The 27211-nt window shown below is 49.5% G+C and overlaps 1 protein-coding gene, 2 long non-coding RNA genes and 1 other non-coding gene across 12 annotated transcripts in view; 1 reads left to right on the plus strand and 3 right to left on the minus strand.

Moving 5' to 3' along the window:
- Nucleotides 1–259: 259 nt before the first annotated feature.
- On the minus strand, nucleotides 260–3764 carry Gm32144. 2 transcript variants are annotated; one of them, XR_386817.2, is made up of 3 exons: nucleotides 3027–3764; nucleotides 2597–2784; nucleotides 260–596 (listed from the first exon to the last, which is right to left on the minus strand). It is a non-coding gene; the product is annotated as a predicted gene, 32144 (long non-coding RNA). The 2 variants fall into 2 exon arrangements; XR_877944.1 differs by having other exon boundaries at nucleotides 2597–3764.
- Nucleotides 3765–10227: 6463 nt separating this feature from the next.
- On the minus strand, nucleotides 10228–25517 carry Gm32257. 3 transcript variants are annotated; one of them, XR_877947.3, is made up of 5 exons: nucleotides 25404–25517; nucleotides 14953–15389; nucleotides 12612–12697; nucleotides 11956–12035; nucleotides 10228–11230 (listed from the first exon to the last, which is right to left on the minus strand). It is a non-coding gene; the product is annotated as a predicted gene, 32257 (long non-coding RNA). The 3 variants fall into 3 exon arrangements; XR_877948.3 differs by lacking the exon at nucleotides 12612–12697 and having other exon boundaries at nucleotides 10228–12035; nucleotides 25404–25511; XR_386819.4 differs by lacking the exons at nucleotides 11956–12035; nucleotides 12612–12697 and having other exon boundaries at nucleotides 25404–25510.
- Nucleotides 14365–14492, minus strand: Gm22271. Its single transcript, XR_003952945.1, has one exon. It is a non-coding gene; the product is annotated as a small nucleolar RNA SNORA17 (small nucleolar RNA).
- The window catches only part of Habp2 (hyaluronic acid binding protein 2), a 33712-nt gene continuing 30456 nt past the window's right edge, over nucleotides 23956–27211 (plus strand). For 3 of the 6 annotated variants that reach the window (NM_001329935.1, NM_146101.2, NM_001329936.1), the window contains exon 1: nucleotides 24759–24899. In NM_001329935.1, the coding sequence (NP_001316864.1) occupies nucleotides 24843–24899 (57 nt within the window). In that variant the 5' untranslated portion in view covers nucleotides 24759–24842. Of the gene's footprint in view, nucleotides 24095–24745; nucleotides 24900–27211 lie in introns of those variants that run through there. The other 3 variants (XM_006527014.3, XM_030250907.1, XM_017318167.1) reach the window with 3 other exon arrangements.

Here is a 27211-nt window from a genome sequence, read left to right on the forward strand (position 1 = left end):
CACGCTTGTCAATGCCGTTTGAGACAGATTGGTCAGTGGCCTGTCCAAAGACATCACTCAGGGGAACCCCAGCAGCCAGTGGCTAGAATGACAGGGGTGGGAAGCCCATAGAGTTGGCTGGTTAGAAGATGGGCCTCAAAGGAATGGATGTTTTAAGAGCAGAGTTTCATTTGCAGAGTATATGTCTATTTATGAGGGACTCGGGGCAACGAAGCAAAGAGACAGGACAATGGGCCACCAAAGAAACAGTCTGCCCAAATCGAGCTGAACCGACGAATTTATTGGGGTCAGCGACAGGAGCATGGATGGGAGGCTACTCACAGGCCGCTACATAACATGAACCGCTGCATAACCATAAAGCCCCTGCCGTCCCGTTGGCATAGGTGAGCACTCAGAAAGGCTGTACTCCCAAGTCTCCAGCACAACCTGGAGGCAGCTCCACCGAGAAGTCTCCTCTGCCAGGCCAGTGTTTACTGAGTCTATAGCTCCACCCACAGGGGGCGACTGGGAGGTCTGTATTTTCCCTTGTGTGGCGATCCTTGCTCCCATCTGGGTGGAACAGCTCTATCTGGAGACAACACGTCTAAACAACGCACCTGAATATGGTAGGAAAGGAGAAATGTGGGTTCCGGGATGAAAGAAACACAAGGAACATTCCAAACCTAGGGAATGTGTAAACCTCGCAAGAATACGTGTAGTGTAGTGGGAAGGCGAGCGAGACTGGCACAGAGCTAGCCAGGCGCATGCGCTGTCCGTGGCTGGCAGCAAGGAGGCAGGCGCTCACTGGAGCATCGAACAGAAAACCAAATTCAGCCTTTGTCTTTCTGGTGATCCTCGTGCGGGGACAGCTTAGCCTAGTGCCCCATCTAGAATACTCAGTAATGCCCTGGCTTATTTCTCATCACCAGGAAGTTACTGAATGAACAGAAGTTGGAGACAGTGCTAAGAATTCTCGGGGGCACAAGGACAGTCCTACAGGGAGAGAGATTCCCAGGAAGTGCTCGGGGAACCCTGATAAAGACCCAAGGTTTGACAAAGTTCTCTCAAGAAGGTCCATTTGATTCTTAAAAGCCGCAGCCATGTCCCTCAGATATCAAGTCTCCAGGGTAAATAGTCCCTGCACGGCTATTTCCTTCTCTGTCTTAAGGACTTCCTGCAGGCCACTTCCTGCCGGTTGGTGCCTGCTGGGTGCCTAAGCTGAGGATGATAGATTTTCTTTCCTCTGACAAGCCGTGTGTGTGTGTGTGTGTGTGTGTGTGTGTGTGTGTGTGTGTGTAGCCTCTGGCACTGTGTATCTATCCTACATCCTGACTCCTGATTTATTAGCTCTAATCCCTGTCTAGGGGGATGGTAAGTCTTCCCTGTAGGAATTCTGGGAGGAGGGCTTGCCCATTATTATTTTATCAGGACACCTCTGTGTATTCTGTGGTCCCTGAGTAGATGTCACATATTCCTCAGATGATTTAGAGTGTAGACAGCCTGGGGCCTTGCTGTCCCCTAAACTGGGGGCAGGGGCATCCATAGATTCATACGAGTGAGTCCCAGTATCTGTCCTGATTTCTATGCCTCTTCTCTATGCTTCATGCCAACCCTAGCCTTGCACATAACTGAGACTGAAAATCCCAGGGAAGAAGGCACCGTGTTTTCCCAGCATCGTGAGAGAGTCTCTGGGAAGCTGCTGCCTGCAGCCATACTTTACATCCTCAAAACCCGTGATTCCAGTTTCCCTCCAAAATCAGCACCAATGGAGGGGGCAGGGGCTCCTTTGCATAAGGTTTCCTTCTTCAATCAGCTCAGCTTGGCATGGTAGCCTCGTGGCTTTCCTCTGTCCTACTGAGATAGTCAAGCTAGGAACAGGCCATGCGAAGACTGTTGAGTCAGAGCCTTGAGATGAAATCCTGATACTGAACCGGGCATGGTGGCACATGCCTTTAATCCCAGCACTTGGAGGCAGAGGCAGGTGGATTTCTGAGTTTGAGGCCAGCCTGGTCTACAGAGTGAGTTCCAGGACAGCCAGGGCTACACAGAGAAACCCTGTCTCGAAAAAAAAAAAAAAATCCTGATACTGTACTCATGACTGACGGCTCTTGGGCGGGCTTTACCCCTCTCTGAACCTGTTTCCTCATCTAGAAACTTTCCTCCTTGGGCTGTGAGCAGGAAATGAAACAATGCAGCAAAAACAGGTCCTGGGCTGCAGGGGGATGCCTCTGTGTAAGTTGTAAGTGGGCAGGACAGTGGGGGAAGGGCACTTCCTCTCAGGCTGAGGTAGCACTTGAACTGAGCTGATAGGAAGTCTTGGATGTCAACCGCTGGATCAGATGAGGAGGGGGAGTGCTGGGCTGATGTGTGTGTGAGGGTCACAGTGGCCCTCTGGCGAGACAGTATCTGAGGAGACCCGTAAGGACTCTTTTCTCTTCTGCCTGGTGCGCGGCAGTGGAATCGGAGCCCCAAGTTCTCACACTAAGTTTTGAAATCATTCCTGTTTAGCTCGTCAATAGTTGCCTTATAAGAATGATTCCGGGCCTAAGAAGAATCGTAAGCCTTTTAAGCTCCGAAGATTAGGGTAGGGTAGGCGGAAGACAGATAAACAACAGACCTGAGAGTATTCTCCATGCAGAAGAGTAGATTGCTCACTTGGGTTACGTTAATCCCCACATTGAAACCAGCTGAATTCTGTTCTGAGGAAGGAGAGTGGGAGATAAGAGAAAGCCCCTCGGCAAAGCCCAACATTGAACGGTTTGCAGACCACGTCCTTCCGATGCAGCAAAGGACACATAGACCAGTCTGTGGAGGACAAATAGAGGGTGAGAGGTAGAGGGCCGGGAAGGAGTGGGGGTTACATGGATGATGCCTGGACCTCCTGTGAAGGTGCATGACATCTTCCCTCAGCCTGGGGACCATTGGCTTGCTGGGACCACACCCTAGGAGGTCACTGCACCAGGCAATACAAAGGTCCAGAGTTAGGATGGCCAGCCTTGCTTCCTATCCCAGGCAGAAGGGCCCACACAGAGGACCTTAGCACTCACCAAGAAGCCACCTAATCTCTGTTCCTAGGACCTTGGCCTTCTCAGAGGAGGAAGTCTAGGCTGGAAGTCAAGGTTGACAGCAGAGGAGCCAAAACGGTGCGATAGGTCAGCTGGGGGCCCACTGAAGGGAACTGGTACATCTTCCAACTGGCCTCGGGGCTTCTCAGAACACAGTGCTCATTTGAATGTGTTGGTGGCTTATAAAAAAACAATTCAGTGGCTGCATAGTCATCCCTAGAAAGTCTGGACTTCAACCTCTGCAGACATAATCTGGAGGAGCCTGCTGTCAGGAGCAGGAATGTGGCAGGCCCTGTGTGAGCAGAAAGGGCCCTAGCTGGGAAGCATGGAGGGCCAGTGGAGCGACCTCAGAATGGGAGACGGGCAGGCAGCTGGAGAGGCGCCAATGGGAAAGGCTTCGGACACCTGGTCCTTGCTGTCCCCTTCTGTGGAAGGTTTTAAGACTGCTGGGTATGATGTGGACCAAGCCCCAGAGTCAAGTGAGGAGGAAGGTCACCGGCTGTGACACCGGCTGTGCAGTAGCCCCAGGAAAGCACATTGAAAAGCGCACTGAGGTGTCCGCAAAGCCCTGATCCTCATTCCTGTCTCAGGGAAGGCCCAGCCTGCTGCTCCAGGCCCGTGAACTTCAGGACACCCTTAGCTTTTGGTGCCCAGTTGCTCAATGGCTCCATCCATGTGGGAAGCCGTTGCAGAGTGGCAGTTACAGAGTGACAGTTACAGAGTGGCAGTTACAGAGTGGCAGTTACAGAGTGGCAGTTACAGAGTGGCAGTTACAGAGTGGCAGTTGCAGAGTGGCAGTTGGCTACAGCTGGCCACCACACATACATAGGCAGTAAAGGTTCTTTTGCCAAGGTGAGGTTTTGAGAATTGACAAAAGTTAACCAATCAGATGAGAGACAAGTTAACCAATCAGATGAGAGAGAACGCCTGTCCTAGGCCTATAAAAGCAGCACCAGTTCTGGGCTTGAGGTCTTTCACCTCTGCAATCAAGCTCTCCCAATAAACGTGTGCAGAAGGATCCTGTTGCAGTGTCGTTACTGCTGGCCAGTCGAGCACGCGCGCAAGACATCCAGGGACATCTGGCTTCTCTATAATTAATATTCTTTACCTACTATAGTGTGGAGCAAAAATGGCAGCCAGGCAGCCCTCCTAGGTCTGCCCGGGTTACATCACTATGACCTGATACAAGCAACTAAATGGAGGAAGGTTTATTCAGACTCAGTGTGGGAGCTTGAGGCTCCACAGTCAGGGAGCTGAGGTAAATGCTGGGGCTCAGCTTGTTCCTCTCTTCAGTCCAGGGCCCCAGCCTGTGAGAGGCGGCTTCCAACATTTGGGGTATCTTTCCTCCTTGGTTAAACCTCTCTAGAAACACCTTCACAGGCATGTATATCTGTGGTCAAGTGCAGCCGAGCTGCCAGAGGATGTGAGCCATCGCAGAGATCCAAGGTATTTCCCAGAGATCCGTGTGGGACAAGGCTAGAGGCAGACACAACGGGCATCATGGGTCCTTTCACTTCAAAAAGAATTCATGTCTAAGAAAATATGACAACCTTGTAAATTTTACCCAAAGCATAGCGTTTTACAACTAGATAATTGCAGTCAGGCATGGTGGCGCACACCTTGAACTTCAGAACTTGGGAGACAGAAACGGGCTGACAGCTGTGAGTTTCAGGCCAGCTTAGTCTATATAGCAAGTTCCAGGCTTGCTATGTGTCCAGCCAGGCTAACGTAGTAAGACCCTGTCTAAAGAGTAAATTAAGTTGTGTTGAAAGCATGACTTGTTAAAAAATTCCACAGTGCTGTCAGACAGACCCTCCCTCAAAACCCAGAGGCAACTTCCTCTCCGTGTGAATCTTTTCTGGTTTTCTTACAGGCGATCAGGTCTCCATCCTCAGATAATCAACTTCTTACCTTGTCTACCTGACGCTTAGCTGATGACCTTTGACCTGGGCAGCAGCAGCCTCTCGGGAGTCCTCCGCCCCTCTCCTTCCTTCACGCAGCTAAGTCAAGTCATCTCTTAGCCCCTCCTGTTGGTCACATTCTCTAAACAATATACTCATATTATTCAAACATTATTGTCACAGGTCACAGGTCATAGGTCACAGGTCAACAAGGACAGCCAAGTAGCCTGTCCTGAGGCTCTTTCATCATAGTTCAGAAATGTTTTCATCTGCGTGACCTCAGGATGGGTGATGAAGAATGGCAGGGTGGGGCAGATGCCTATGGAGCTGACGTACGTCCCAGGCCCAAGTGAAATGGTGAACTCCCAGCCTGCACCACCACACATGTATCCACGTGGTGTTGTCCCATGGAGGGTTCGGCTTCTGTAGAAAGCTAGCAAGCTTTGCAGGGTCCTTCCTCGACCTACTATCTCCCCTGCATTCTCAGCCTCCCAGGAATGTGATTGCCTCCTTCCCCACACCAACCAGCCGTGAGCTCTCCCAAGCCTCTTTGTGCTTGGACACTGAGAACACTGGCGTGTGTAAATGGACAGTTCTCTGAATCCTGGGGCTGAGGCATCAGAGCCGCTGCAGGGATAGATGACAGATAACTATGTGTTTATAGGATCTCTCAAAGGGATGCTGATATAGAGAAGGTAGAGCTTTTCTCTGGAGAAAGATGGAGCTGGGCCTTTCAGCAGCTGAGGCCAGAGAATGTGAAAGAGCCGGGCATACAAACAGCAGACTCGAGGAAAGCCCAGAGAGAGTGACAGGGATGTGCAGAGAGCCTGCGGAGCGATGGTGGAGAAGGATGACAGGCAGGTAGGGAACTGGGGAGCCTGACACTCAGTTGGAGTTTGGCAGTCAAGGGAGAGTGGTCCAGATAAAATGAAGAAAAGCCACACGGGGTGGGCGCGCACCGGCCTGCTTGCCCAGGAAAGTGCCTTTATCCTTTCTAAGCACATTAAGAAGACGACAGCAAATGATTTCACCATAGAAGCAACTTGACCCAGATTTGGATCCTGAAGGGCACTCTTCCTGGGGCATCCTCAGGGCCCCTGTTTTCTAGCCATGGGCACAGATACCCCACTTTTGTGGTCCTCACTGCAGGTGCCATCACCTGCAGCCAGCGAGCATTTGGTAATCTGCTAGACGGAAGGGTCATGGCAGGAGAGCCATTCAAACCAAGATCCTGCATGGCACACTTTCCAGGAGGACTCTTTCATCCCAAGCTAAGAGAACGTTCCCTCGCTTTAAGCGACCTCTCGGGATGTGTGGAGTCTGGCTGGGCACGAAGATGCAGCAGCCTGGAGTGTTCTGCCCCCAGGATTCCCTGGGAATGAGAAGACAGTGTAGCAGCTCTCTATTAACTTTTATATATATATTTTTTATCACCTGAACTCATTCGAGGTCCCCCTGGCTCCACAGCAGGGGTCCCCATGTGATATCTGCCAGGATCCACCCCCACTTTCAGAGAGTGGGGTTTCTACGGCTGCCCTCCGTTTTTCAAAGCCTTTCGCTGGTCATCAGAGACTCTTGGGTTGGGCTCTGAGAAACCGGGGCTTCGTCTCTTCTCACCCTCTCCCTTTCCTGCCTCCTCCACCCCCTCACTTTCCCTTCTCCTTTATACTGAGTGATCTGTTCAAAGCAAGCCATCTCCTGGAAGTGCCTGCATGGGATCTGGGCTCCCATCAAAGCCACAGGGGCTTCCTGCAGCCTAGCTCGGGTGTCTGTCACAAGAACTGATGGAGATTTAGGGGGTTGCTTCTTGCTTCTTGGGGCTGCAGAGTTGGGGGCTAGGGTGGACCTGGTGGTTGGGGTCACAGTTGGCTAATAGAAGTGAGCCTTGAGCCAGGCCACCACAGTTGTCTCACCCTTGGCTAGTAAAATGCCCATGGCCTTAGATAGTCTGGTGACCTTGCATCTCTTTCTGGTAGCAGTCAAGTCCACCACTCTCAGACTCCAGTATTCTCATCTGCAAAATGGGACTAATGGTTAGAGCATCCTCTTCTCTGGCTGTTGAGATGATGCAATACAGTGAGATGCATGTGTTAGACACCCAGTATGTGGAGATGGCAAGGGTTCGCACCATAGCCAGTCAGATGCCACCAGACTCTGAGCAGGCCCTGGGATGGTAGAGGAGACTCCATCATATCCAGAGGCTACAGGAGGTGAGAGAAGGGAAAGGGCCCCTAGCAAGTACCTCCTGTCACCTTCTGATCTCCATTGCCCAAGAGTGGCCAAACGCACCCAGAAGTCGAGGGCAAGAGAATCTAAGCACGGTCCCCTCCATCAGAGTGATGCAGGGGAGGCCTGGAGCTGAGAAGGCAAGCTGTGGGCCATGCGCTAACGTGCGCTACGTGTGATATTGTCACACTTGGGCACATACTCTCTAGGCTGTGTGTTCATAATCACAACGCAGAGAAAACAGCAGAGTCTCCATCCACCTTCCACGAGGTCCCTGAAGGACAGGGAAAGCGAGGCTCAGAGTGGACCAGACCAAGGTCCAAACTGATCTCCTGGGAAAACCAATGTCCGTGGGGCAAGTGTTAGGGGAGGCAAAGGCTGCACTCAGTGAGCAAGGGATGGAGCATTCAGAACTCAGCCACACGCCAGCTTCTGGACTGCAGGAGGGTTGGGGAGTCAGATACGGAATGAGAACAATACAGAAGAGCCAGGTGCTAATAAAGGGGGAGGGGTACTCCTGTCTTCTGTGGGAACAACAACCTTGGGTGCCACCTCAAGTTACTCCTTCAGGTCATGGAGGCTGCTATGTGCCTTTCTGGATCCAGTTTGCCCTGTGCGGTAGCCCTGGGCAGACTTCTCAGTGATTAGTGTGTTGATATGCATGGCTGAGTGGAATTTGACCTGTAGGTTAAGATGGCACAGAAGACAGACAGAACATGAAGACAAAGCTGGCACACCTTCTTCTCCAGGTCTGGTCACCATCTCATGCCTACAGATATGCAAGTGAAGAGCCATTGTTTTCACAAGAAAACCAGCCTTCAAAGAAGGACATGGCAAACCACAACTGTAATCCCAACACTTTGGTGGCCGAGGCTGGGGCTAGCAAGTTCAAAGCTAGCCCAGGCTACACAACAAGGGCCTATCACATAACAAAATGCTTTGAAGTCCCTAAAGCAACCTAGGCTGTGATCTCTACCCAGCCAGAACTACTACAATAGGGTAGGCTAATAGGAAGCTAATAGTGTGCTATTCGGCTGTGTCGCCACCCAAATTAGAGATCTCAAGTCAACTGAGAGTAAGAGAAGATTGATGGTCTCCTCAGGCACTTCCTCAGGAACACTAAGGGGGCCACAGTCTGAAGCAGCAGCTCTCAACCTGTGGGATGAGACCCCTTTAGGGGCCTGAATGACCCTTTTACAGGGGTCACCTAAGACGGTCTGAAAACGCAGATACTTACATTATGACTCATAACAGTTATGAAGTAACAGTGAACATAATTTTAAGGTTGGGGGTTACCACAACATGAGGAATTGTATTAAAGGGTCGTAGCATTAGGAAGGCTGAGAACCACTGCTCTAAAGGGACAGAGCTTTGGATATGACAGGTTGCTTGACGGTTGTGATAGCTATTCTTGGTTGTCAGTTTGACTACATCTGGGATTAACTAAAACCCAAGCAGCAGAGTACACCTGTGGTGGAATTCTCCTAATTAAACCATTTGGAGTGGGAAGACCGCCTTTAATACGGATCTTTTGAAGTGGGAAGTCCCACTTTTAACCTGGGCCACACCTCCTGGTGGCAGAAGACACAGAAGGACATCACAGCTGTCAGCTCAGGCTCTTCGGCCTCGGGCAAGTTCATTCCTCCATTGAATTAGATCCTACTTCTCCAGGATCCTAGCATATCCTGCAGACCAGCTGAGATATCCAGCCTTTTGGACTTTCTATTAGTAGACAGCCATTGTTGGACCGCAGCCTGTAAGCCGCTCTAACAAATCCCCAACGGTTCCTCGGTGTGATGATCTCCACTGCCAGCTTGACTGAACTTTCAGTCAGTGAGGAGCCACCTCTGAGTGAGTTTGTGCTTACAGAGAGGCTTCCTGATGTTGTAAGACCTCCTGTGAATGTGAGCAGCAGGGTCCCATGCACGAGGCCTGGGCTGGGTTAACAGGAAAAGGAAGCTGAGGGTCTGAGTACACCTCTCTCTGCTTCCTGATTGTGACCTCAGTGTGACTAAGATCCTGCTGCCATTACATTCCCGGCATGATAGACCGTGCTTTAAACTATACATCGAAAGTAAAACTATACACCGAAAGTTGTTTTTCCTTGGGTATTTTGTTTCAGCACCACTCCAGGACAATGGGCATTGATCCATCCAAGGTCACACATGTCTTATTAAGCAGAGGACCCAGAACCCAGCTAGCCTCACTTGGAACAATCTGTGACTCTGGTCTTATGACCCTGAGCAGTGGATGGACCAGCCATGCTCTCTCTGTCAGGAAGAGCAGTCTACCCTTTGGGGTGGAAAATCCTGCTGAGGGAAACCTCAGAGGGCAATCACTCGAGCTTTGATTGTTTCTGTCTGTGCGATTTACCATTTAGAACTGCTTCCTCAGCAAACTCAATCTACTGCTATAGGAAAAGTAAGAATCAATTACCCCAGATAGATAGGTAGATAGTAGCTTTGGGGGAAGAAAAATATTGGATTCTGTCCACACAGATGAGTTTCTAACAAGAAATTCAAATAATCGCCCTCCTCCCGCAAAGTCCGAGCGGGCTTAGGCAAAATGGGAGACAGCAAGAATGGGGCTGCAGCCTCCGCTCAGCCTGAGCCCCTCTCCCCTCACTTGGCTCCTTCAGCAATAAGGCCAGGGCTCTGGGGGAAGCTGGGTGCCACCTCTCTCTTCCTCTGGAGGTGGGAGTGAGTTTTGAGGGCGTGGTCATGCCCCTCCCCGCCCCTCGCTTTTCATAATAACCACTTAGGCTGCAGCAGCCCAAGTCCTATCTTCTCCTCCAAGTCTGTACTGATGAATTTTGTTACCACTCTGGGTTTAATTTAACTGCAAAGGGGGAGTAGATGGGGATTCCCTGAATACAGACTGCCACTCACTCTTCGACACCTGATGGATTCCAGGCTCTTGGTGATTTTTTATTCCAGGTCAAACTCTCTGTTCACTGGGGACCATATTCCAGCAGGGTCCTGATGTAGGTGAACTGTCTAGATGGACCAAAGAAAGGCCTTCACTAACCCCATATCCTCCTCGGCCCTGAAGTTCAACGCCGTGACCAGCCTCCCTCTGTCCCCCCTGACCCCTGCCTCCCTCTTCCTATTCATTGCCAGTGATCTGCCTGGGTCTGGCCATCTGAGCTTGCAGCCTAATGTTGTTCATCTACATCCTCTCTGTATTGTCACTTGATACCAGTCCTCTGGAATCATCTTCCTCTCTGATTCTTCTTACTTACCCCTACTCCTTTCTGAGATAAGCTCCCACATCCTCTAGGCTGCCCTACACAACAGAGGATGACCTTGGACTTCCGATATGCTGGGAATATAGGCAGGGACTACCAGTACCAGGTTTCTATAGCACTGGGAATTGAACCTCGGACTTGATGCGTGCTAAGGCAAGCGTGATGCACCGGAGCCACAGGTCTCTGTGGGCTAACATCACAGTGAAGGCTGGGCTGGTTTTTCAGCAATCTCTGTCTTGTCAGCTATCAGCAGCAGGCTATTTCTCTGCCTGGCAAGGCCACCGGCTCATGGTCCCTTCTGCCTTTACAAGTTTGCCTCTCACACACTGGCATCTTTCTGACACAGCCAGGAAAGCTTTTCCATTTACTACTGTTAAGGAAGGATTCACAGCTTTAAAGCAAGCAAACAAACAACAGAAACCTGGGCCCACCTGATATCCAAAGTCGCATTTCTGCCACAAGGGCCACAGAGGTAATTACATTTCCAAAGTTCCTTCTGACGTAGGAAGTTTGGACTCACGGACTCTGAGGGATGAACACCTTTGGAAGCCATTGTACAATCGGTGTGCGTAACTAAGTGTGATCCACCCCCGGCTACCTTTCTGCACTCACCTGGAAGTCCGATTCAAACCTTTCTGGGAAGTCCTCCTCAGCACATCCCAGCCACTATGCAGCTGGCCCTGAAATGCTCTTGGTCTCCTTGGTCCTCATTTCCAGCAGGTGCGTTGCTGCTGAACCCGGAACTGGCTCTTACGGCATCCAGCAATCCCTGGGTTACAATGTCCCCACATGGCTGACTTCAAGCTGCTAGTCTGAGGGTAGGAGGTGCACAGTCAGTTCTTGCGAGCCAGTCTGAGCCATCCCTGCCAGTCCTACCTGATGTGAACAAAGCCCTGACCACTTGATCAGAACATCACTCGTGAATTAAGAATCTCTCAAAGACTTGGTCACTTCTGACAATTCTCCACGTCAGGGTTGTCCCTGTCAGGGTCTGAAGCTATGTGCGGTGTAATCGTTTCAAAGTAACGTCTGCCAAAAGGACAGAGCAGAGGGCCAATTTCCTATGAAGGGACCAGAAGAAGCCCACCTAAAAGGAGACCTGGTCTCAGAGGCCTTTGAGATGCGTTGGCTTCAGTGTGACCACAAAGTCCCAAGGGCCACAGTGAGATGAGCTTAGCTTCAGGAGAGTCTGATTTTTCCTAGAAAGCAAACCAGGAATGTGTGCCGCAGGTTCTGCTCTGATTTGTTAGGTGTTTGTGATAAAGGATGAATAAAGAATGTCTGGTTCATGAGAAACCCCCTAGATGTCGTATGAAACCATTACTAAGCCTCTTCTTAAAGCACACTAGCTGCTGGCTGTTGATGCTCTTCTGTTAGCATCCAGGGCAGGGATCTTGGCTGACTGGGTGCCCAGTCTCTGTAAGTCCTCTTCCCTAGGCACTCTAATCCAGATCGCCTCAAGGACTGAACACTGGGCTCAGGTCACTGCACTAGTGTCTGTCTACTGCTGTGATAACACAACATGGCTGAAAGCAACCTGTCCAGGAAAGGGGTTATTTCTCTCTGACCGCTTGTAGTCCATCATCCAGGGTCAGGGCAGGAACTTGGACTCAGGAGCTGAAAGAGAGATCACAGAGGAGCACTGCGTTCTGGCTTGTTCTCTGTGGCTGGTTCAGCCTGCTTTCTTTCACCATCCAGCACTACACAGATAGAGATGGTACCATCTCCAGTCGGGTGAGCCCACCCATATCATCAGTAAAGAAATGGTATCACAGGCTCGCCCACTGGACAATGTGGTAGGGCTCATTTTCTCTACTGAGGTTCCCTCTTCCAAAATGACTTTCGGCCGTGTCAAGTTGATATAAACACTAACCACAACAACTGAGCCCTTCTCAGCTTGACAAATACATTACTGTTAAACTATAACCTCTTACTTCTTTCTTATCTCCAAGATCTCATGTTAATATCAAATACCACAGTGTAAGAGAACCGGCAAGCAGGGGTCCCATGATTCAAGCCCTGAGCACCTATGAACGAATGTTCCTTGAACAGCAGGCCTCGGGATAAGCTACCTACAGTGATGTGAATGGGAGCCAGAAAGAGACTCAGGTTGGGTCGGCTCCCAAAGGACCATGAGCAGTGGAAATGTGGGGAGGCCTTGCTGTCTGTTAAGAAACTTGTGGTGGCACAAACCTTTACTCCTAGCACAAAGGAGGCAAAGGGAACCTCCAGTCTGAGATCAGTCTGGATGAAGTCAGCCAAAGTGACCCAGCGGGACCCTGTAAGAGAGGATCAGTTTCCACAGACCCATCCACTGAGGTCCCTAATTCATTTGCTGCTGCAGTCTTAGCTGTTGACTGAGCTGTGAAGATCAACATCTGAATAGACTTGAGGACCTTACCATCTCCAAAGGCTGCTGTCTCTCTTTCTTCCTTGTTCTTTTTATTTTGTTTTCTTTCCTCTTTCTCTTCTTCTTTCCTTCCTTCCTTCTTTTTTCCTTCCTTTCTCCTCCCTCCCTCCCTCCCTCCCTTCCTCCCTCCCTCCCTCCCTCCCTCCCTCCCTCCCTCCCTCCCTCCCTCCCTTCCTTCCTTCCTTCCTTCCTTCCTTCCTTCCTTTCTCCCTCTCTCTCCCTCTTTTTCTCCCCCTCTCTTTATCTCTCTTCCTCCCTTCCTTCCTTCCTCTCTCTCTCCCCCTCTCTTTCTCCCTCTCTCTCTTTCTTTCTCTCTCTCTTCCTTCCTTTCTTTTATGCAATGTCCCAAAGGTTCTTTGTGAATGTCACATCTTGTACCCCAATCCCATTGATGTCCCCACCCCTTCATACCCACCCTCTGCCTTTGCAACCTGCCCCACAACAGAAAAAAAAGTCTAGAGTTGGAAGCTGTAGTGTGCCACGGTGTATCACACAGTACACCCCTTTGTCCACTCTTCTTTGCTTGCAAATGATTACTGCAATGACTTATTGGTCTGGCACAAGACCTCTGGTTTCTGCTACCCTATCAATACTGGACCCTCACTGGGACTCCTCTCAGATATCCTATGTTGCCCTGTAGTTTTTCAATTGTAGGACCTGCTCCTTCATATTCCAGCAGTTCATCAGTGGGGTAGATGTTGGAATGAGCCAATTCAAAGCCCTGGATCTGGGCCTGAAAGGTTTCCTAGCTGTTTAGCCTGCTGAGTCTCTCGTGCCTTTGGAGTTAGCTCACCAGCAAATCCTCCAGCCGGGGCCGGTTCTATCCCACTGGCCAGGTGAGGTGCAGGGCCTGCCCTCCCGAGTGCTGCAGCAGGTGAGGGGCAGGGAGAGCTTTCTTGTTCTGATGACCCCAAGGCCAGGGCTTCCATCTGCCCTGGTGGTGAAGGATAGAGGGTAAGAGGGTAGGAGGTTGTCTCTCTCCCTCATCCATGCCACCACATAGAAGATGAGCAGTAGGGCCAGCTCTCTCACAATGCCCCGGTAAGGGGGTAGAGCCAGTTCCACACAGTCTTCAGACATCAATAGGTAGTAGATCAGACCAGGGACATCTGCCTGTTCTTTGGTGGTAACAGATATCTGCTGCTGCAGGACTAGGGATCCAGATGTGGCCCCCAGTGGCAGCATAGGCCAGGAGCCCACTATGGTCCCAGGTGGCACCACAGAATACACATGATGGAGCCAAGCAGGGGGCCATCGTGCATATGGCCTGATCCACAATGCCTGCACAGTCTCAGGCTAGCTCCCTGTGTGGGCTTCCACAGTGCTGGTCTGGTGACTGTCTCAAGCTTGCTCCTAGCCTGGGCCTGGCCCAAGTGGCCCCTTGTGACAGTCATTTCTCTTGGGCTTACCTCTGCCCAGGGCCCATAGTCTCAGGCAGAGTTTTTCTAGTTTCTGGCTTGCTCCCCACCCTGGGAGCCTATCTGAATCTGCCTGGTGCTAGAACTAGTAGCTGTCTCAGGCTCCCCTTTTTCAGGGAATATTAAGCTACTAGTCATTCAGATATTCACAGATCAGAACATAGCACATAGACATAGCCTCTCTCCTGCCACCTACTGACGCGCATGTGACACAGCAGTCACAACTGCAAGGCCTCTGGGGGAAGGGGCTTCAGGTTTCTAAGCCCACCTTGCTGCTTCTCTTTCTCCTTCCTTCTCCCCTCCTGTCACCCACTCTGAGACCTGGGTTTTCTCACACACCCATAAAGTGATGCATCCATTTCTATACCTTCAGCTGACAATACCTAACACCAACCAATCACAGTGTCAGACCCAAAGTGTCCCCATGAATGGCTAACCCACCAGTGTCCTAAGGCCACAGACAGGCAAGATGCCAAAGTGGCCCATCTGTAGGAAGAGACCTAGCTCTGAATCCCAGGAAAGATAAAAGCCTTTCGACTTTGGTTTTAGATGATATGTGGGACTCTTTCCAGGGCCAGATATTGAGAAGACCTCCCTCAAATGGAGACATTAGAAGGCATTAGTCAGGATACATGCTGAGGAAATGTGCTGGTGTGGAGACAGGCATGAGAGGAGCTTGGAGCGTTGGGGAGGGAGCACAACCTACCGGCAACAGATTAGCAGGGCCTCTTGTGTCACATTAATCCAGCTGAACTTTGTCCTGTGGACAGTGTGGCAACACTGGTGAGCTTCAAGCAGCGGTGACACCAGACCTCTTAGGCTCTTCCATCACAGTGGAAGCAGGCAGGGCTTCAAGGCTGAGAAGCCGAAGGCAGCTGTGCAAGTCCAGGCACAGATATTACAGACCTCTGCCTCAGGCCTGCAGCTGAGGTGGGGCTGAGAAGGCTGAGGTGGAGGCTACCTGACAGATGCACAAGCCACTTTTGGCTCCTTCACATCCTCTTCACGCCTCTCTGCCGGAGGGCAAGCTCAGTCAGCAGGTCAGAGGACGACTTAAACTCCAGAGATGCAGAGCCACTCATGAGACGAAGCTGTCCACTGCCGAGCCGTTTGACAAGCAGGGATGACAGGGTGGCAGAAGAGCTGCAGGGCACAGAGTACATTCACACCTCATGATCAATATGCAGCAGTCCGGGGAACTGGCCGGTCAGCAGCAACAAGGAAAGAACGGGCTGCCCGCTTTCACAGGGCATTGCCCTCCAGAGCCATGCTGGCCCCAGATAGCAGCGCTGTCTCCTTGGGTCAAATAAACTGTAATTTACAGTTGGGGTTCCTGGGGTTTGAGGAAGTCACTCTCATTTGTTTCGTGGTACAGAGATGTTCCAAGAAAATTAACCCCAACCCATGGACCAAGTTTCATCCAGAGTGACACTGCCCTGTCTTCTCAACTCAGGAACCTGGTTGTTACTTTCACACATAGGGAAGTGACAGCTTAAAGCTTGGGTCTATACACCCGCCAAGTACAGCTTCAAACCCTTTAGAGGCTGCAGACTGACCTGGGCCAACCATGCCTCCAGCGGTCGTCAAGCTCTTCTGGAAATAACAGAAGAGTCTTGGCATGAGGTGTTGGGAGCTATGCCTCTCCCCTGCTCTCTCTTGCTACACAGAGAGTGGCTTTACCCACAAAGCAGTTCTACAGCATGCACAGAGGTATGAAGTCACTCAGGAAGAGGCTCCTGTTGGTCCTCAGGCTGACTTTTCAGGCATTCTCACAGTGCATTTAGGGAAAGCGTTATTTTGCAAGCACAGCTAGAGTAAAGGCAGTGGACAGCCAGCCTTCTTCCCACATATTTTATTCTACACAGACTGTGGCTGCAGTGTCTGGTTTTTTCCTTTATGTCATTGTCTACCTTTAGTATTGGTCATTTTTTTGAAGTGTCTTTTGAACAATCCTTATCTGACCAACTGGGCTCTTGGTGACACCTGAGACAGTAAAATTAGAGTCTACTCTGCTTTTTGACTGGACCCAGAAACAGTAGTATGGAAGATCCTGCTGTAGACATTGAAGGGTAGGATGCTTTCATGTTCGCAGATGAACCCAAGCAATTTGAACTTTGCCCATCCTAACCCACATAGTTGCAATTCTATGAGGTATGTACCAATACCCCCTATGTCAGACAAACTGAAACTCAGAACTAAGAGCTGTGAGTGAAGTTGATCTTCTCATCTCGATCACACACTCAAAGCCTGTACTAGATGCTCTCTCTGTCCCTCTCTCTCTCTCTCTCTCCCTCCCTCTCCCCCCCCTCTCTCTCTCTCTCTCTCTCTCACACACACACACACACACACACACACACACACACACACACACACACACATACACACACACAAGTGAAGATAATCGCCCACGTGACAACTAGTGTCACTTTACATAAGGTCCATTGTTGGAGTGCATGCTGAGGGTAAGGATTCATAGCCTGCCATGATAGACAGTGTCTTAGTCAGGGTTTCTTATCCTGCACAAAGCATCATGAACAAGAAGCAAGTTGGGGAGGAAAGGGTTTATTCAGCTTACACTCCCACATTGTTGTTCATCACTAAAGGAAGTCAGGTCTGGAACTCACACAGGGTAGGAACTTAGAGGCAGGAGCTGATACAGAGGCCATGGAGGGGTGCTGCTTGCTGGCTTGCTTCCCCTGGATTGCTCAGCTTGCTTTCTTAGAGAACCCAGGACCACCAGCCCAGGGATGGCACCCTTGATCACTAATTGAGAAAATGCCTTAAGCTGGATCTCATGGAGGTATTTCCTCAAAGGAGGCTCCTTTCTCTGTGATAACTCCAGCTTGTGTCAAGCTGACACAAAACCAGCCACTACAGATGGTCTCTGTGTGTCCCCATCACTCTTTCCTCCTCACCTCGACAGGTACTTTGGTGAGTGTCTGTAGATCTGTCTGTTAGATTTTTCCACAGAGATTTTCTCTGGTGTTCCTCAGAACGCAACGATGTCAAGTGCACAGTGACCTCTTCAGTGAGTGGAGAAGTGTGTGTTCACTGAGAGGCACCACACGGCTGGACAGCACCTGTCTGAGTACCTGCCACCATCTCCACCCTGCCTGACTCAGTTTTGTAAAGTTCCTATTGGCTGCTGTGCCCACTTGGAGAACGATGCACATTTTCCATGAGAAATTACAGACAAGCCAGGCATGGTGGTCCACATACAATCTCAGGAGTTGGGAAGTTGAGTCAAGAGGATCATGGGCTCAAAACCAAGGCTACAGAGCGAGTTCAGGGACAACCTCGGCAACATGGTGAGACACTTGTCTCAAAACAAAGGCAAAAAAGAGAGCTGAGGTACAGCCCAGTGGTAGGGCTCTTACCTAAAACAGGCGAGGTCTCAAGCTCAATCTGTCCCCAGTCCCACAAAGGAAAATGAAAATTTAAAGAAGGGGAAAAAAAGGCAAATTAATACAAATTAAGTATCTGTTGTGTTTCAGGAAAAGTTTCTAATATCATCATGCACATTGAAGCACAAAACTGATTAAAGACAGACTCAGACTAAGCAGCTAGCCCAAAGTCACTCATCAAGTCAGTGGCCGTCTGATGCCAACTCAGACTGTTGCTTGCACAACACATAGCCAGCATACTGATGTACTTTGGGAAGCCAGCAATGCCAGAAAATGTCTAGAAATTCACTTTAGAGAGGGACTCCGAGGTCCCTCTTCCTTCAAAGTGAAGAGGCTTTGAAAAGATTGGTACATTGTATTCAGAAAAACAGGAAGTCTAGACATGCAAATCTCTAGATCCCTCCTCTCTCTTTCGGGTTTTCTATTTCATGGTAGAGGATTTTCCATGTGCTAAAAGAATGCAGAATTTTACTAAAAAAAAAAAATGTTTAATAAATCAAAGACGGCACTGAGAACCAGAAGCATCACACAGCCCAAGTGATGGCTCTTTGTGAGGTTGCAATCCAAGCAGGCAGGCTGTGTTTCCACAGAATTGATTGACAGGATGGGAGCAACCACGGGGAGAAGCATGCTCCCTGCCTTAGACACCATCTGAACAGAGGAAGTTGGAAATGAGATGGGGAAGACTGAAGTCCCACTGAAAGTTTAAAGAAATGGCACAAATGTGAAGGGGCCAGTCAACTGCTGGGGAGGGAGCTACGGTGTGTGCTTCAGACTGGGTTGGGCTACGCCAGTGCTCCCATTATCTCTCCAAGCTCATGGTGCATAGAAGTCAGAACTACCAGTGCCTCCAAGCTACAGTCCATGTGGCAAAAGGGAGCATGGCAGAGTTTGGAGCTGTAGCTTGACCATGAACTTTGACCAAAAGATAGCATCTGTCTTCTGATCAAGCATGGCTGTCTCCTGTTCCTTCATCCATCTATGTATCTATCAAGCCCTGTATCCTATCCTGTCCATCCATCCATCCATCCATCCATCCATCCATCCATCCATCTATCCTGTATACATACATTCATCTTTACCCATCCATCTATCCATCCCTCATTCATGCATCTATCCATATATACATTCATTCACATATTTACCTATCTACTCACTTATCTGTTCATTTATCCAGCCAGCCACAAGCCTCATCCATTCACCCATCTATCTCTCTGTTCATCTATTACTTTATCTCTCTGTCCATCAACTCATTTATACATCCTCTTATTTACCCCTCACCCATTCATTCATTCATTCATTCATCATCCAAACATTTCTCTACCAACTAACCCATCTGTTTATCTCCAACCCCTCGCCTATCCATCCAACAGATATTCATCAATGATTGTGTCATGGCAAGCCCTAAGTGGGAGGATAACAAGAAGACAAGGAGAAGAATACATTAATTAAGTGGCAGGGCACAAAGCAAGGCTGGTGAAGTCGGTGAAAGCCAGATCAAGCAGGGCTTTGGTAGAAGGTGGGGCTTATTCACAGTTCATAAGAAAGATACTGAAGACGTAGGGCTATGACAGAATTGCATTGGGTTTTAGTGGCTGGAAAATGAATGTAACAGCAAGCCGAAGTGAAAGCAGGCTGCCTGGCGTGAGGGCTGCTGGAGGGGAGCCAGTAGGTGCTGTCCACTTGGACACACATGTGTCCACAGGGCACACAGGGCTGGAGGGACTTGAGGAACTTTCTGGAGATAGAAACGTGCCTAGGATTTGGGTTGGGGTTGGGGAGGAAAAAAAGGAAGAACTGAGTGATTTCCAAGTTTGTAACTTTTAAGGTCAACACATGTGCTGGTACTACTGAAAATGGCCAGCTTGGGAGAGGCAAGTCACTCCTTCCATCCTTTAGCTGGCACTGTTTAAGCACCATTGTGTGCTGGTAATTCAAAACTTGTCTCGGAGAGGAGAAAAGCTGTCATGGGTCCATCCAGCCTTCTGGTTCAGCTCTACGGCAGGGCGCACTTCCTCTGGCCATGCCAAAGCACCACCGGGAATTCAAGATTTTCAGTCTTTGGGCTTTCCCATTTTGCCCTTCCAACTCAGGTCTGTGCCTGTTGGATCATGATGTTTCTTAAAGATCAAAACTAACTAGGTGTTGTCCATGGGGGAAGGGAACCACTTCTCTCCTGTAAACATGGCTTTGGTGTGGTATAAACCATGACAGATGTCAGATGTCTCCTTCTCCACTGGGAACAAAGCCATAGTTAAAGCAATATTGAACAAGTGTTCCTACAACAGTACTCTGGCTTTCTCTTGGGTATCGGTTAATCTGCTGAACATCTGTCGTCTGCCCATGAATCTACCTGGCCATTCCTGTGACTTCAGCCATCTCTTATTAGACCATACAGAGACGAGGGGTGTTTACCTAAAACCCAACTGTCCTAGTTTGGGTTTCTGTTGCTGTGATGAAACACTGTGACCAAAAACAGGTTGGCCAGGAAAGGATGGCTTGGCTTAAACTTCCACATTGTAGCACAACAACGAAGGAACTCAATCATGGCACGAGCTGGGAGACAGGAGCTGATGCAGAGGCCATGGAGGGATGCTGCTTACTGCCTTGCTCCCCATGGCTTGCTCAGCCTGCTTTCTATAGAACCCAGGGCCACCAGCCCAGGGTGGAACCACCCACAATGGGCTGGACCCTCCCCCATCAATAAGAAAATGCCCTACAGCTGGATCTTGTGAAGGCATTTTCTCAATTAGGCTTTCTCCTTTCAGATAACTCTAGCTTGTGTGTCAGGTTCAGAGGCCCTACCTGGCTTATTAGTTCACAGTAAGACAATTCTGAGGAGTACCATGGCTCCAGAACTTTCCAGAGACTAAGCCCCTGCTGTGACTAGTGCAATCCAAGTCCTCCCTCTGTTTACCTGCCCCCTCCCCAGTGCATGTGTATCCTAAGAGCTCCACTCCAACAAGCTTCCACACCCAAATCTCAGCAGCTCTGTCTCCCATGATTCCCAACCTAAGACCTTGTGGCACAGATGCTCGTGCCACAAGGACATGCTTCTTCAACTAACCCTGGGGACTTGGCTACCTCGACAAGCAATAGCAAGAGGGAAAGAGAGGGGAAAGTGACTGCCGAATAGGAAGCAGGTAACCTTTGCTCATAAGTGCTCATGGAGAAGACACCCCAGTACCCAAGGGTCTGTGCTGTGCCAAAAGAAGAGGTGTCACCTACAAACAGAAGGCCTGAAATCCTGGCCTAGTCTTGTGCTATGTGACCTTTAGCAACTTGCTTAACCTCTCTGGGCCCCACTTAACTGGAAAATGGGCCAAAACACCTTGCATGGGAGTTAGAAAGACTTCCACGAGCTTGTAAATGTCTCTGGAGAGAAAAGCCACCCAATAAATGTTGATGTCTTTCTTCTCTGCTCTGGGTACACCCCCAGCATCTCCCAGGCCAGAGAACATAGACTGTAACAAATCTGAAAACACGAACTGGCTAAGATCTTGAGCAGAGAAAAGTTAGCATCCCCCGGCCCTTCCCAGGAAGTTATCGGGAGCTATAAGCACAAGTTATGAGGATAATGAGAAGAATTTTGCTAATTCTGCCTCACACCTGAGTTCTTACCAGGATGGCATGAAGAACCTATCTGAAACCAGCCACTCGGTGAGAGTCTTTGTAAGATGGTGACTGTCTTCCTTACTCCCCAGATCACTGCCCAACTGTAAGGTAGGTGCTTTGTAAATGCTTGCAACCTGATTGGCTTAGCAAGCTCTCACCTTTCACCCCATAAAGACCCACACTGTTGAGGCCCTGAGAACTCACTGTATGTGCCTTCTGGGTTAGCTTTCTGAGGAAGACTGTGACATCAGTCCAGGGCCCTTCCCCTCCTGTCCAGAGTACTGTGTGTTGTCTGTGCACCTCCTTCTGTGGCAGCACTGTGAAAGCTTGGCCCTGCTGTTTGCTGTTTCCTTAAACTGGAATAGAACCAGATTCTTGACATTAATCTGGCCCGTGGGTGCATTTGTGGCAGGACTGAGAAACTGCTGTAGGAACTCTGTTGCCAGAAACAACCTGAAATATGTATACTCTCTGGACTGTTGAGAAAATGTGTTCATCTTCCTCCCAGAGAGGCCAGTTAAGAATGTAGGCCTTCCCCAAAAGGTGGCCATCCCACAGGAAAGTCTCTATGTCACGGGCAACTCTACTCTCTTGTTAGTCCCTTCCCTAAGCACAAAGCCCTCTCCAGCACATCTCTCAGTAAAGCCATGTAGAGGAAGCTGTTTCCATTTTAGAGCTGGGAAAGCTGAAGCTCTGAGAAGGTAGATGACTGGCTCCAAGTTACATGGTAGGTGTGGCCAAGAGGCTAGACCCTAGGTCTGTTCTGATTCTAGGCTGCCGTCTTTCCCAGGTTGCCGTCCCTCACAGACTATTCTCTGTCTCCCCCAGGCTGTTGCCTCTCCCAAGCTGCTGTCTGTCTGTCCAGGGCTGCTATCTGTCTGTCCTAGGCTGCTATGTCTCTGTCCCAGGCTGCCATCTCTCCCAGGCTGCTGTCTCTCCACACTGAAGGCTTAGCAGGAAGAAGACTGTGGCTTTGAAGACAAGAAACCAACATGAGTCATGTCCATTCAGTCACGACATGTGGCTTCTATTAACAGGAGTCCCGGGCACATCAGAAAGGACTCTTCCTGGCCGGGACTCTGAGTACGTCTTTTCTGAAGACAGAGGAACAGCTCAGTGGAAACCAGTTTCCCAAGCTTGTTGTCCAAGACAGGCCTCCACTGAGAGGCATGTAACCCAACACATGAGACCCTGACACCCAGTGCCTAGAACACAGACCAGTGGGGACACCTGAGTCCTCCACCACAGAGCGCCAAGGGACAAAATCAGGTCTCCCAGTGGCTCTGTTTCAACTCCACAGATAAGCAGAGATTACAGAGTAAGCCAATCTCCTGTCTTATAGAGAATTATCTCTAGAGAGTGTAGTGTAGAAATGTATTCAGTTCACATTATCATAATGATAAAACTTTGGGGAAACAAGAAGCAGTGTATTGGAGACCTGTAGTTATTACAAAAAAAAAAGTGAAAAATTGCCTCATTTGTTTTTAACTAAGGAAAGATGGCCCGATAGAGAAACAAGTCCAGGTTGCAAAGATGAGCAGCGAACATGCCCTGCTCGGGTCCTTTTGACACAGGAAGAGAAGCCTCTGGCTTGTTTTCTGGGAACGTCTCCACCAAGTGAAATTCACTAGTGCACGAAACAGGAGAGAAACAGGGATGCTGAGTCGGTGAATCAGAGTTGCCGCTTCTCCCCTCACTGTCTGCAGATGCTTCACCTTCAACCCCGGGACGCTGGGGATGCCTCTCATGGCCTCTCGCCTTGCTTTACCACCACATAACCACAGCCAGCACCCTCAGAACACCCTAGTGAGCCACTGAACTCCCACCATCACCTCCCTGTCTCCTTAAAGCTTCTGCCTGTGTGGTTTCTATTCCACTGACTGCTTCTCCATCTTTTATGCTTACCGCCAACTAAAGTTAGCTGATTTGCCTTTCCAATCTCAACCTGCTCCTTAAGAATGAAGCTCGAAGCCTGGGGGGTGGGGTTTGGTAGGTAAAGGGTCCTGAATTTGGATCCCTAGCACCCACAGCAAAGCTAGGCATGGCTGTCACACCTGTGACCTCAGCATGGGGAGATGGAGACAGGAAAGATCCCACACACTTGCTGGCCAGACTCTCTCTCTCTCTCTCTCTCTCTCTCTCTCTCACGCACACACACACACACACACACACACACACACACACACACTCTCTCTCTCTCTCTCTCTCTCTGCTTTTTCACAGTCAATTTGGTCTTCACACGGATCTGCTCCTACTTACTCCTGGGATGTTCATCTTGAGACAAATACCCAACTGTTCAACCGATTGTTCACCTACTTGTTCATGTCCCCCACCTAAATCTACTGAGTGTCCACCTATCTTAGGAGCTCACTCTTCATCTCCCTCAGCCTCATGAACATTCCATCAAAGGGGGCAGAGAGAGAAGAGATATTGATGGGATCGTAGATGTTCTCCTCATGACAGCTTTGTGAAGTTTGCATAGCAAAACCCATCTAGTGAGCGGCTTTGACTTCAGGTTCCTTCACAGGGCCTGTGGGGCTCACCACCATGGTCACTGGCTTCCAGAGGGAGGAGCAGCCTCTGGCTGAGCACCGTGAGTGCATGTGACCTGTGGGGTGGCTGACGTAAGCATCAAGCACGAGTCATTTGGCACCATTTCAAGCCTACATTGAAGAACCAGGTTGGAGGATTGCTGGAGCCTATACATAGATTATTGTGGACAGACAGGAGCGTGGGATCCGCTCTAGCTGAGATCGATTGAGTCCACAAGAATCTATCCTTCCCAGGTCATTTCTGCTTCTGTAGCCTGCCTGCAACCTGTGCTGCTAGGTAAGGAGCAGTGGGAACAATTGTCCCAAAGATGAGAACCACGGCTGTTTATCCTCCCCCTGGTCAAAGAAAGTCTCCAACTAAAGGGGGGGAAATAATTAAAAGTAAAAGCCTTATGTAATGAGATTTAAAAGAAAACTTTTGAAGCCAACAAGCTGCTGTGGGCAGCACTTCAAAGGGCCCAGGATCAATGTTTGTCAATAACAGTTTGGCATTCTTTAATTTATCGTTCATGAATATAAAGTGGGATGTTATTAGGAGCCCGTCCATGTCTTAGTTCTGCTTGAGATTTGGAGATCAGAAATCTAGCAGTAATCTCAGAGGTGGCAGAGGTTCTTGTCCGATCTGGAGTCCTTTATCCTGTGGTTAAGACGCCGCCCATACATCCAGACCTACAGCATTGAACATTCCCTAGCTCCTACCTGCACCCACAAGCCATGCGGCTCTTTATTTTGTCTGCTATCTTTGGAGACTTTTTTTTTTTTTTTTTTTTTTTTGCCTAAGACAAGGCACCCCTTGACTCTGCCCAACCCCCAAGTTGCCATTTGTTTAATCAAGATAGTTGGTTTGCAAAACATTAAACAGTATTTGATGCCTAGTTAATAATTTGCATCCTCTCCATTCGTTCCGGAATCCCTCGAGACTGACATTCCCCACCCCCCAGCCCCCACCCCAAAGGAATAGACAAGAAGAGAAACTGCAGAGGGAGAGAACAGAGAGGCCTTCAACTACACAGATATTTGTCAGGATGTTGGTGTTCCGTGTCCTGCTGCTAATCGCCCTGGTGGGGAAGTCAGTCATTGGGGTAAGTGGTCACCTCACGTTTCTTTGGTTGAGAGACTCTAAGGATTTTAGCAAAAATCAAACCATCTGGGTTAGAAGCAAGGGAAATCTTAAATTGGGAAAGGCTGGTGTTGCCAAGTTGTGTGTGTCCTGACCACAAGAGCTAAAACAGGCTGAATCACGGACTTCTGGGCAGTCAGTTTTACAATGACATGTGTGTGATATGAACTCTGTGGCAAAGCCTCCATGAATTCGTCCCCACAGAGGTGACTAAGGCACACAAGTACTCTGTATCGTGGATGAAATCTGGCATGCGCCTCGGAAATCCTCTGAGAAGTCCTGTCCCTAGGAGACTAGATTAGGGTCTCAGCCTTAGCTCACATGTCAGATTATCTATTATCTGGGGCTGACATAAGGACTCCTGAGCTTTGACCTCAGGGGGATACCCTGGTGGCTGAAATGAACCCAGCAGAGGGTTCACTTAGCTGCCTTCGATTTGTGGAGAAGCTCCATGGCTAATACTTACTCTTCTTTTTCCCATGACCACAGTAGATGAGACAGGGAAGATGAGCCAGGGCCCCAGGGAGCTTGTGGTGAGCCAGAAAGGGAAACGCTGTAGAGGGACTTTGGCCAGGGCTCTGAGACCTTTGGGTTGAATGAATAATAGAGATGCTGGCCTAGCTAAGCAAGGAACACACTGGCTATGGACCGAGGCTTGAGTGTTGAGCCTTGGAGCCAGAAACAGTGTTGATTTTGTCACAGCATAACTGAGGAATATATAGCCATAATAATACCGCCCCCCCCCCCCGCCCCAAGCCTCCAAGAAATCACCAACAACCAACTGCTCTTGTGGTAGAGGTCATGGCAACAAAAGGTTGCAGACATGGCGGCTTCCAGTAAACCGTAGCTCTTTCTGCTTTTGTTTTTCTTTGTGGTGCTGCTGGTGATCAAACCCAAGATCTTTATCTTGTGTGCTAGGCAAACTCTTTACTGGGAAGCCAATCCCCACCCCAGAGTCAGTTCTACTCCGAGAAAATGCCCAAACTGAGCGTAAGTCCCCTATGAAAATCAGAGCACAGTCCCTTTGACGAAGAGGCATGGAAGAGAGATGGGAGAGGGTGGGAGTCACTGTAAACTTCTTGCATCCAGTTAAGCACTTTTGAATTGGATTTCCCTTTCAGGGTGTTTCCTGAGGGAATGGAATTAAATTACAGCCTTGCTTATTAGCTTGTCCATAAGAGAATGGTTACACCTCGGCCTGAGTTAGCTCAGCTCAGCTGCCTTCCGTAGTCCCAGGTTCAGTTGCCCAAGCGATTTGCTTTAGAAAGGAATTTCTTTCCAAACTATGGGGTGGTGGCTGCAATCATAGATAGCTACCAAACCCGGTGATCTGATCTTATAATTTCTTGATGGGCACCTGGGCCTAAGAAAGAGCAGCTAACCCACAGGTGTACAAAAAGGCAGGGGAAATTATCAGAGGCCCAGAGAGAACTCCAGCGGAAAACAACCGAGCCTAAAGTTTGTAGGCAGGAAGGGATGACACAATGATTGATGTTCACAAAAGGATAATATCACCCCAGCCCCAACCCTCCCACACACCTTATTTTTTTTTGTAAGATCCAGGGAATTTTTATGATTATCAATGAAACTGTAAGTCAATAATGGATAAAAGGAAACATTTGAGGGCTAGCCTCTGGGCAATGAGCTTAGTCGAGTCCAAGGAGAGAACTCGCAGTCTTCGCCTGTTTTCTCACCCAGATGTGTGCCAAACAGGTGGTTGGGGCGTCTTTTCATGTTCCACAGGCTGGCGCACTACATCTAGGGCAAAGCAGCCAAGTTGGATGCTTGGGAGAGTTTCGGGTTTCATCGGGGACAAAGCCACATAGCCTGATGGGCTGAGTGACCTTTTCTGCATACATAGCTAAAAATAATAACCAGTTGTCTTTCAGAACTCAGGGGGTTGAGGCGGGAGGATTATGAATTCCAAGCCACTCTTGGCTATATAGTGAGCTCCATGGGCCAGCTTGTCCTATATAACCAGATCCTGTATCAATAATGTAATGATAATAATGAACTGATAGCACGTAGTAGAGTCAGTCCCCAGTGCTAGCCCCTAGGTTTGCCATGGATTGGTTTACTGCCAAAAGAGCCCCAAGTCATAGGTACTGTGACCATTCCCATTTTACACATATAAAACATGGCCCCATACATACAGATAACGTGGCCCCAAGCCCCATAGCTGGTAAATGACATGGTTAAGTCTGAAGCCTTTAGAGGACAGGCCTGGATCCCTAAGTACAAGACCTCTTGGTGCTTGGTAACAGGAGCCACATC

The sequence above is a fragment of the Mus musculus genome, chromosome 19 (assembly GCF_000001635.26).
Source record: "Mus musculus strain C57BL/6J chromosome 19, GRCm38.p6 C57BL/6J".
Taxonomy (NCBI): domain Eukaryota; kingdom Metazoa; phylum Chordata; class Mammalia; order Rodentia; family Muridae; genus Mus; species Mus musculus.